This window comes from Passer montanus, unplaced genomic scaffold, assembly GCF_014805655.1.
Source record: "Passer montanus isolate IOZ18808 unplaced genomic scaffold, ASM1480565v1 scaffold14, whole genome shotgun sequence".
NCBI classification, from domain to species: domain Eukaryota; kingdom Metazoa; phylum Chordata; class Aves; order Passeriformes; family Passeridae; genus Passer; species Passer montanus.
The window spans coordinates 2,486,583-2,498,138 of NW_024360941.1; the positions used below are offsets into that span (position 1 = coordinate 2,486,583).

The 11,556-nt window shown below is 35.0% G+C and overlaps 1 protein-coding gene across 1 annotated transcript in view; it reads left to right on the plus strand.

The window, feature by feature from the left end:
- Positions 1–10,554, plus strand: part of GUCY1A1 (guanylate cyclase 1 soluble subunit alpha 1) — a 35,721-nt gene extending 25,167 nt beyond the window's left edge. Inside the window, exons 3-9 of the mRNA XM_039700127.1 lie at positions 526–587; positions 2,181–2,239; positions 3,037–3,746; positions 5,186–5,671; positions 6,188–6,331; positions 8,158–8,312; positions 9,506–10,554. Coding sequence (XP_039556061.1) covers positions 526–587; positions 2,181–2,239; positions 3,037–3,746; positions 5,186–5,671; positions 6,188–6,331; positions 8,158–8,312; positions 9,506–9,707 — 1,818 coding nt within the window. The 3' untranslated portion in view covers positions 9,708–10,554. The remainder of the gene's footprint in view (positions 1–525; positions 588–2,180; positions 2,240–3,036; positions 3,747–5,185; positions 5,672–6,187; positions 6,332–8,157; positions 8,313–9,505) is intronic.
- The last annotated feature ends 1,002 nt before the right edge of the window (positions 10,555–11,556 follow it).

The following is an 11,556-nucleotide window of genomic DNA, read 5'->3' on the forward strand; positions in this document are numbered from 1 at the left end:
GCAAATATTCGTTATGCTCTAAAGTTTCTTTTATTAGAGAATCCTTTCTTGAATCCTTTCTTAAATCCTTTCTTAAAATCTAGTCTACAATGACTAGATTTTCATCTGGCATATGCAGAGAAATTATTTTCTTTAAAATAATTTTGTATTCATGGTACTTTGTGGTTTTTTGGGGGGTGGGATTTGTAATGATAGAGAGCTGTGTTAGTTATGCTTATTTCTTAGCAGCACTGTCTTTATTGCCATCTGAAAACTTGGAGCTGAAGAACATCACTGTTTTTAAAATACACTACCACTGGTGCACATGGACTAGAGTATTAATTTCAGTGGTACTGGAGCTGAAGAGATGAACATAATGTAAACCCCATAACCACAGAAGTGACATGCTGTTTCTAACAACAATATTGTCTTGGAAAAAAGTTGTTAATCCCTAGGATGGCAAAGAAATTCTGTGTATAGAAATGTTACCTCATGATTAAATTTTCATCAATGAGATAGATACATATGACATATCTTTTTCCCCAGTTTGAAAGGCTGAATCTTGCACTGCAGAGAACACTTGCAAAACACAGAATAAAAGAAACCAGGTATGTAAGTGTTTGTAACTAATAGGTTTGTAACTAACTTCACTGCAATAATGTTTTTCATACAGAAATGGGGTGGTGACCAGGAATCAAGATTTCTGGAATTTATATTCAATTATCTTGTCAAATTGGTGTGTAACATTTCATGTAATGTAAGCTAGTAATGATTTACTTTATTTGAAAATATTCACAAATATTTACATCACTCACAAAGTTGACTTAATGGGTGAATTGTATGGAGAATCAAAGCAAGCAAGGACTGTGGAGGAGCTTGGAGACTTCTTGGCATAGATGAAACAATAGATATGGTTGTGTATGGATCTAGCCCAGTGTTTCTAAGATCTTGGGGAAAGAGTCTGAAATACAATCAGTGGTATACAAAAGAATTTGGTTTCTGATACAGTGAATGCTCATACACTACAGATACTGGCTTGGATGTTTTCCTGAGCTCATTTGGCTTCTGGTTTCTGTTTCTGAGGAACTCATCTCAATTTTCAGCACTTCTTAGTACTAAACCAATATTAATCATTGAGCCTTGTAGGGAGTTAGAATTTCTTCGCATCTCATGATACACTGAGGATTCAGTTTATTGAATGCATCTGAAAAAATAAGCCCATCAGTTTAAATCTGCTTTCTGAAGTGAAGAAAAATAATCAAGTTGGAAGCTACACTGTTGCTCACCATGTTAAGAATAGATAATTGCTGTGTATCTTTTAAATTATACTTGACATTTTTAAAGCACTTTACATGCATTGACTGAACCAAAGATAGCGGGTCAGATGTGCTTTGCAGTTGCTGACTGGCTTATTGCTATGAATGTTTTCCCATTCTTTAATTATGTGTTGCTTCCCTGGAGTATCAGTTGAAAAGAAAAAATTACTGTGATATTCTGAAGGAGGCAATAATGCCAATGTAAAACAAATCTAAATGTCTGTGTTGCTTTTGCCTATAAATATACCTATGATATTCCAAGTGAAGTAATTCAGAAGGCATGTATCAGGATTTTATTGCTTATATGAAGATTAATCTAAACTATATGTCTTTCTCATAACTTGGAGTCAAACATTCAGTTTGACATTTATTGTCCTCAGAGAACTCAGAGGGCTGCAGTTTTGTGTCAAATATCTACATTACTACCAATGAACAAGTAATTTTGTAGTTAATAGTTGTTTTTTGTTTTTCCTCTCAAAGCAGAAATACGTTCTGACCTCTTTTGAATTAAATGTACTGTAATTCCAAAAAATGCTTGAATGCAAATTCCAATTATATTTTACAATATGTTAGGAAATGTAGTTTTGGCTTCAAGAAAAAAACACAAACCAAACAAAAACCCACGACTGTTACAATGATAGGCAATAGCATTTGACTGAAATCCATAATTTGAGCTCAGACCACCAAAACTTTTAATCTACCAGAAATGCATGGGATAATCTAAGATCCTACCAAGATCCTCTTTAGAATTAATTAAGATCTTCCTATTTGATCAGCAGAACTGGGTCTATACACTTTAAAGACAAGGTAACTTCTGTACTTACTGTCTTTGCCACATTTATCTTGATAATTTAGGGTTTTATTATATTTTTATGATCTTTGCAGAAAAACTGGTGATAGAGAAGATTTTGAAAAAATAATCAGTGATCATGCTAATGCAGCAGGTAATTTAAGCTTGTTTAATAATATATATAAATAAATAAAGTATCTATTCTATATGTAGATATAATAACATTTTTTTATAAATTAGTCTTGTTACTAATATGTTACTTCATATTCTGAGGACTGTGTGTCAGAAGAGAACTCTGTAATTTGTAATATGTTACTCTGGCTACATCTGTAATAGTAAACTAACATTTCCTGAAGCAAAAATATGGTCTTCTGTACACTTAAACTGTTAAACTGGTCCAGGCACACAGTTGGTCTCTGAGAGACGATACTTTTTCAAAGGATTCCCAGTAACAGTTGGAGAAATGGAACATTTCCAACAGTCAGTTTGCATGCAGCTATCTGGGTAAAACAAATTTACTAGCAATGATTTGAGCCATTCAGTGCCAACTGGCCTCAGTGCTCCAGAATATTCCCAGGGTCATATAATGTACTGGATCACACATAGTACTTATATCTGCAGATCCCATTGTATTTGTATGTTAGTTTTTAAACTTCTTATTTTACTCCTTTAGATCGAACTAAGGGAGTTGAGTTAAATCTTGTGCCAAAACTTGCATCCATTTTGTCTACATCTCTACAAAGAACGCTGAATCTTGGATCTTTCTAAACCACAGCCAATTGTCCCCCCATTTCCAAGCTTTGTTTCCAGGACTCCCAAATGAGAATCCCTTCAGGTGTCAATGCTGTATCAGGGCAGGATATTGATTGTTTGTTTTAGAAAAAAATGTGGAGGTTAGCCTGTGATTCAGGATGATGGGTGCAGTTCTGACTAAAATGTGGTTCTGTGCAGGTGTTCCCGTGGAGTCTCTACGGGAATCTCTTGGTGAAGAGCTATTCAAAATATGCTATGAAGAGGATGAACACATATTAGGGGTTATTGGAGGCACCCTTAAGGACTTCTTGAATAGTTTCACTACTCTGCTGAAGCAGAGTAGCCACAGCCAAGAAGCAGGAAAAAAGGACAGACTTGAAGATGCCTCCATATTATGCCTGGAGAAAGATCAGGACTTCTTAAATGTTTATTATTTCTTTCCTAAGAAAATCACAAGTCTTATTCTACCTGGTATCATTAAAGCAGCAGCTCATATTTTGTATGAAACTGAGGTGGAAGTGATGCTCATGCCTCCTTGTTTCCATAATGACTGCACTGAGTTTGCTAATCAGCCTTATTTGCTGTATTCTATACAAGTCAAAAGTGCAAAACCTTCCTTATCTCCATGTAAACCACAGTCTTCACTTGTGATTCCTGCCTCTGTGTTCTGTAAGACTTTCCCATTTCATTTTATGTTTGACAAGGATATGTCAGTTCTTCAAATTGGAAATGGGATAAGAAGACTTTTGACCAGGAGAGAATTTCAAGCTAAGCCAAATTTTGAAGAGTATTTCGAAATTCTTACCCCCAAAGTAAGCTGCACTTTTAGTGCAATAATGACCATGCTAAATATGCAGTTTACTGTACGAGTTAGAAGATGGGATAATACTGATATGAAGCCATCCATGGTAAGAGAATTTTTATCACCATTACTTCTACAAAGAATTTGTTTTCGTCAGATGGACTTAAAATAGCCACAAAACATGGTGCATCTTGCATTTTCTACATCTGATACAACTGTATAATAATGATTTAATTAGGGTAGTCAAATGTAATTCAGATTCTGAAGCCAATGTTCAGTCAAAACTGCTGTAGGACTTACATAGAAGTAAAATCTGATTGCAAATTTGATTTATTTCAATAATTTGAAATACTGACATAAAGCCAGTGATATGCCATGCTGCTGAGAGTAAGGGTATCTTCAGCACAAAGACAGTGGTAGGAAAAGCTTTAACAAAGTGGCCCTGAGTTATTTGGGAATAGCTCTAGGTTTGGGGAAAATAAACAGGTGTGTGCTCATTCAGCCTTTGGTGTTTTGGTATCTTTGATACTCTGATGTTTTCATCAGATACAATCACCAGAGGTTCCACTTAGTTTCATCTGATGGGATTACAACTATCTTTGCTGAAATGACCTGGGACAGCAAAAAACATTGAGGATGCAATGGCTGTTTTTATTCATTCCTGGTCCCAGTTTATATACATTCCAGTTTATATGCACCTGAGGCACTCCAGGATGAATCACCAGCTCAGACTCAACAGACCAAAACTTCAATGAGGAACAGTTAAGAAGTTTTACCCAGTTGCTAATGTAGCTACTATTAAAAGCTGTAGCTACTTCATCTCAGATCTGTTTCTGCACTACAATGGTTACAAGGGTAGTAGAGTCAGATTTGATTTTGCATGTACTTGCATATGCAAATTTCTATTAGTAAGGAATAGATTTTATTTAAAAAGTGGTCTTTCAGAGCCATGTTAAGCTAAGCTCTGCAGCATCTTTCACATTACACAACTGACTACAAAAGGGATGTAAAAACACTTCACAGAAAATATTTTTCTTTTATAGACTATAAAAATTGGATATTCCTGCCATTTCTGCCTTTAATTTTAAATTTCAGTGATAAAATCACTGAAACTGATAAAATTAATCCCATGATAAAACTGAAGCACATTTTCTCACTTTATCTTACGGAGAAAGTGGTGCATGAACTAGTTATTAATAGAAATTCAGAGGCTACTGTAGTAACACATTTTATCAACTGCTGATAATACACAAAATTATTCTTTTTGCTTTTCTTTTCTTCCTAAGATAAACTGATACTCAGACATAATTAGGTGTTTATCCTTAAGTTGGAGTCCTCTTGTACCAGAATAAAAATGAACTTTCTTGATGGCTCTGTGTTTCAGCACCCCATGTTTTCTCTAAGCAACTAAATGAAATTGTAAGGGCTATGGACCAGTCTTGGTTTTCTTACATTTTAGCAAAATGTATTTTCTCTAAAATTTCTTGCTTCTAGACTATTGCCATGCATGTTTTGCATGAATTCTTGTTTCTTTAACTGTTTCAGGTAATGGATCTTAAAGGCCAAATGATCTATATTTTTGAATCCAGTGCCATTCTCTTCTTGGGATCTCCCTGTGTGGACAGACTAGAAGATTTTACAGGACGTGGATTGTACCTCTCTGATATTCCCATTCACAATGCTTTAAGAGATGTTGTTCTGATAGGAGAGCAGGCCAGAGCCCAGGATGGACTGAAGAAGAGGTTAGGAAAGCTAAAAGCAACCCTTGAGCAGGCCCATCAAGCACTTGAAGAAGAGAAGAAGAAGACTGTAGATCTTCTGTTTTCAATTTTTCCTGGAGAGGTTGCTCAGCAGCTGTGGCAGGGACAAGTTGTGAAAGCCAAGAAATTTAATAATGTCACAATGCTTTTTTCTGACATTGTTGGATTCACTGCCATCTGTTCCCAATGCTCACCTATGCAGGTTATCACCATGCTTAATGAGCTTTATACTCGCTTTGATTACCAATGTGGAGAGCTAGATGTCTACAAGGTACACAATTCATTGCTTTTCTTTGGGATTCTGGGGCAGAAAAGGAAATTAAGACTAAGTGGGACAGAAGATAATAGAGGCCCAAATTTTTTTTGCCAGAAACCTTTTTTTAAATGAAAGACAAACTAAATCACAAAACAAACACAAAAAAAAAAAAGTGAACACAAACAGCTGTTCATTCAGCCAAGAAAGAAACCCATCAAAACTTAACAGTTAATTTTAAAAATTAATTTCAATGACACTGCTGTGACTCTGGAGTAAACAGGTGTTTAATGTAGCTGGGGATGCCTGACTGTAAATGAAAAAGGAAAACTATTTTAGAATTATGCCCAGCAATAAATAAAAGCTGTGCAATTTTTCCTTTTGTATGATACTGCAGGATTTATCTGGTACTTAATTTTGAAGGAAAACTAAAACTTAGTCAAGAATTGAATGTAGCTACAATTCTCACTGAAGTTAGGCAGTTTTTTGTATTTATCAAAGTCTAAGAGTAAGGAACAAATATGCTTGTTTTAGGTTGAGACTATTGGAGATGCCTACTGTGTTGCTGGAGGCTTACACAAAGAAAGCGAAACACATGCTGTTCAAATAGCACTGATGGCCCTGAAGATGATGGAACTGTCAGATGAGGTGGTGTCTCCCCATGGAGAGCCTATCAAGGTCAAATATTTTATTGTATTTTATTTGGTCAAACTGAGCTTTTTTGTTTGTTTAGTTGCTTTCTGGGATTTTGTCTCAAGGAAATTTCACATCATTGCATTAACATAGAGAATTTGGGGAATCAAGTGACTGTGGCTGGAGAAGCTGACCTATTTAGATCTGATGGTGAGAGTTTCGTGGAGTGGAAAAGATGAAATAGAGATCTGAAAATCAACCCAAAAGACAAATGCAGTGAAGTTCATAGATGCAATCTGACGTGCGGCAGTTTTTGTCTCAGTAGCAATAAAACTGTCAGTGGCATGGAATATTCTCTTTTCTAAGGAAATGACTAATCTTCTTTCCAAATTAGACTTCCAAGTCCTTTGACGCAGGAGCTATGAATATGAATGCCCAAAGACGTTCTGATTGTAGTAATCCACACATCTTTAGAGGATTCCATTGCTGTTCTTGTTTCACAGTCAGATACTGAACCACCATAAGATAATGGTGTTAATGCTGTCAAAGCAACTGTTACATTCAGTGGTAATTATATTTATGGCTTTCTTTCAGTGAGAACTTACACATGTACTGAAATTTTCGTATAGGATAATCTCTTACTGAGAAAGAAAAAGAAATGCTTGTGTGCATGAAAAATAATGTAGACCTTCAGTGTAGTTCAAATGGACTGGAATGATATCCCATTATTTCTAATAGAGGTGTCCCAGTTCATTATGTCTTTCATTTGCTAATTTTTAACATTTATCTGTTCATTTGTTCCTCCAGAAAGCTTAGTGGTTTTGGGTTTTTTAATTTTAGATTGAGGAATACTTGTATTCCAAGAAAAAGAAAATGGCTATTAAGAGGATTATATGCTCCACATTTATCACACAGAACAACAGTATTGTATTATAAATAAATGTTGTTTTTAGTATTTTACAGTATCAAATTAAGTTACACTTAAAAAATCTGGAAACATCCTGGCAATATTATAACAGGTGTATAATTTACATGCAAATACTACTACTACTACTGCATTTTTAAAACTATTTTAAAATAAGGATAAAATGTAATATTGTGTAAGTACCTAACAGAAGCTTCTTACAAGGAAACTGTCTGTTTTTAATGAAAGCATGCATATATTTTAATTAAATGCTTCATGAAAACATTGGCTATTGTGGAAAGCAATAAATTTGTCACACAATCTACTGTCATTTTACATATCAATTGCCAAGAAAAAAAGGTGTGACTGCAAAAGGCATACTTTGAATCAGACTTGCATTTTGATTAACATGTTTCTGGATTTTGGTTTTGTTGCAAGTTTTTATGCTTTCACACTCAAAGTTAGAAACTGCAACTTCTTCATAATGGTATGATACTCTCTTGATATGTAAAGAGTAGTATGCAGAGTAGACATACAAGCTTTCTGACACCATGCCATTATTTAGTCAAAATGCTGTTCTGAAGAAAACACCTCTACATATGTATAATGCTCATGAGAAAAAGAACACAGCTCAAAAAAACACCCCACCAAAAAGAACCATGGAAAGCAGCAGCAGCTAAGTAAGAGTTGGAAATCTGAGTATAAGCTATGTTTACAGTAGTTCAAAGTCATATTTTGATATGATAGAATTATTGACTAAAAATGCAGCACAAGATAAACATCCACTAGTTCCCTCTCCATGAGCAGAAATGACCAGAATACAGCTATTTCAAGGAGACTCTGCTAACCCTGTTTACTTTAGTAGCTCATTCTTTCTTTCTTTTTTTTAAATGAAGAATAATTTTTAAAATTGACTTCACCAATTCTATTTTACCTAATAGTGCTGTTTTCTTTCTTTTGTTTAAAGATGCGTATTGGCCTTCATTCTGGATCCGTCTTTGCTGGAGTTGTTGGGGTTAAAATGCCTCGTTATTGCCTTTTTGGAAATAATGTGACCCTTGCCAATAAGTTCGAATCTTGCAGTATACCTAGAAAAATAAATGTCAGCCCAACAACTTACAGGTACAGTGCAGTCTGTAAAATGTCCACCTGCAGTAGTTACTGTAGTAGTCTGTTATCTTCCTGTTTTTTGGAGTTTTTTTTTGGTTGGGTAAAATAAGGAAAATTATAAATTATTATTACTTTTTAAGGGAGTTCTGCTACCCTCACTGTAGCCTGGACTGTAGTCTGTTGTTCCTACTCAGTTTGTACCCACTGCCACATATCTGATAATGCCTTGTGGCAAGGTTCTGCATCCAGCATCAGACAGAGCATTTGGCACAGGATGGTTCCTGACATCCCCTGCAGCATGTGTTATGTGACATAGATGGTGCCAAGCTTTAGATGGATGATCTTGGGTAGGTGATTTAGAAAAAGTAGCACAGGTATTAGAGCACAGAGAAAGTAACCCTTTTGATCATGCACTCTTAAAACACAGAGAGAGCATTGCATCACCAGTGCTTATGTATGTCAACATAAGCAGTGCTGGCCAACAGTGATTGTTTTTCCATTACACTCATACGGAAAATCATTTTGAATCATACCCCTAGAAAATAGGCAATTTGATTAATAGGTAAACTATAGTTGTTGTGGAGTTGTTTTTGTGGTTTTTTTTCTGAGTGTATGAGGTGTTAACCTCCTTTTTCTTTGGTGTTTTTTTTTTAAATTTTGATTAATTCACCAATTCTAAACACACATTGATAATGTTTTGCCATATTGCACAACTCCTGTGTATTGCAGTCATTGTTTGAAAGCTTTGGCAAGAGTTATCAACATTTATCCCTACAGATTAGTAGTCTCAGTTTCAACCTGTGAAAAAGCAGATAATATTAGAATTGATAAGAGGGTCTGAATAGTTTAATTAATAATGTTCACAGTATTCCCTTCTTTGAAATACTAATTATGATGCATTTGATGTGTGGATCGATGTGAGCTACCTTTCAGCATTAAATGCTTTTTGAAAATATTTACAACAAACATAGCACCTACATGCAAAATATTGACAAGATAAAAAAAAAGAAGAGATACAGTTATTGCATTGATGCACAAGTTAATAGGTTGTCAAGGTTACTACGTAAACATTATTTTTTATATTTCCAGTAAATAACTATAAAAATTAAGTTGGATTCTCCCTGCCACACATGAAGAATTATTGAATATCTGCAGTTCTTAGTGACTGATTGATTTTTAATTGATATGTTTAATTTTTGTTTTAGGTTGTTAAAGGAATACCCAGGTTTTGTGTTCACACCACGCTCAAGAGAGGAGCTCCCACCAAATTTTCCAAGTGATATCCCTGGAATTTGCTATTTTCTGGATGCTTATATTCAAGGAACAAACTCACAGACTTGGTTTCAAAAGAGAGATTTGGGAGATGGCAATGCCAATTTTTTCGGTGAGGAAACAGGAATAGACTAAGTTGTACATTCACAAATGTACAGAATAAATTTATAAATATTTGGATTTTTTTTTGGTATAAATTGAAAATTTTTAAAACTGTATGAAACATGAAAGCACTTTAGATTGTTAACACCTGAAAGCCAGTATTAAAATTTCAGGAAGTATGTCACTGACTACTTTTTATTTCTCCTTTGCATAAGGAACATAATCGCTAAAGTAATGTTGCAACGTCACTGTTGGAAATGCTACTATAAACTGTATTTTCCCTGTGGTGATTTGTAAGTGCTACAATTCTCTCTATACTGAGAATTCTAGATGTATTGTATATGCAGTTTGTCAGGAAATGTAACGTGCAAGTGATGCAGCCACATGCAGTGTTGTGAGCTGGTGCTTATCAATGACTATGAAAATGTATTTTCTTAGAGATTCCATAAGAAAATGCCCATTAAAATATTGTCATTGCCATCACATACTCCTTCCAGTGCATCATTTGGGCCCCATCCTAGAAGGCTGCTGACCATCTTCTCACACTGACTAGTCAAAGTATGAGGGTGCTCAGCATTTTCTGGATCAGGCTGCTAATTGTAGCTAATACACATGCATAGCAGAGTTGCTGCTTACTGTTTCATGAACTTTATTTTGTGTATAAAATGAATATAGATGAAAACACTGTATAATCACATACTAACATCTCTGTAATCATCAAACTATTTTAGTTCTTAGGGTTTTTAAAGTACTTAAAATTAATAATATCCACTTGTTATTATGTATTACAGCAATAAATGTTTTCTTTTTGTTGTCATTTAAATTTGAAATGTTTTAACGGAAGTGTAATAAAATATGCTTTGGAATGTTTGCTTAGAAATGGAATTCCAGTCAGACTGTATGGAATGGAAGCACAGCAGCTTAAAGCTCTGATCCTTATTTGAGGATGCAATGTGGGTGTGAGGTGCTACGGAAATGCCCATCACATGCTCGCTCTGTAGTTGCCAGGGGAATTTTCAGGTGAAAAAGAGATGCTTTTAAACATCTGAACACATTTACAAAGATTAATACTACTACAGTACAAACTTTTCTGTTGTGGCTGATGGAATATGAGTGGACAATTCTAAAGGCTTTGCCTGTGGAACTGGCAGAATAGAGTCAGTTTGGAGTTCTGAGTTTAGGATTCCGCCTCTCTAACTAGCAGATCCATCTGCCCAGAAATTCCTCTGTTGATCCCAACGGCAGGCTGGAGAACTGCACTGCCTATACACATACCACCACTACTCCCATTTGTATCAGGTATTATTATTCTGACCTCTTCAGCTCCTGCGGTTTGGCATATCAAACCATAAATGTCTCTTCAAATCATTCACCACTAAACCAGATTTTGGTCTCTTAATATTTACAGGGAGCAATTACATTAGATTAAGGTGCTATTTTGTTAATTTTCTGATCTTGACTGCTACATTATGAAGCTCAATAAACCATTTTATCCTACTAATTTGGTAGAAACTCATGCATGTAGCATCAGAATCTTGAGAAAAGACCTTAGATGAGACTAGAATTAAGAATGTTTTAAAGCCATATTTCAATTCAGATTTCCTGTAAGGAGCATTTCAACAAAACTTGAACCATTGAATCCTTCTTCAGGTCTACTACATCCATCCAAGATGCTTAGAAATAGTTCTGTGGCACAAAAATGGAACCAGAAAATCTATGTATTATAAATAAACACATCTTTCTTGTACAGATCAGATACATATATATACACATACATATATATACAGGCACATATATTTGTAACACTTTAGACTGCAGTGTTTCAAGGAAACAAGAATTATACAAATCTTGGAGACTGATCTTTCCAATATTATATTGGTCA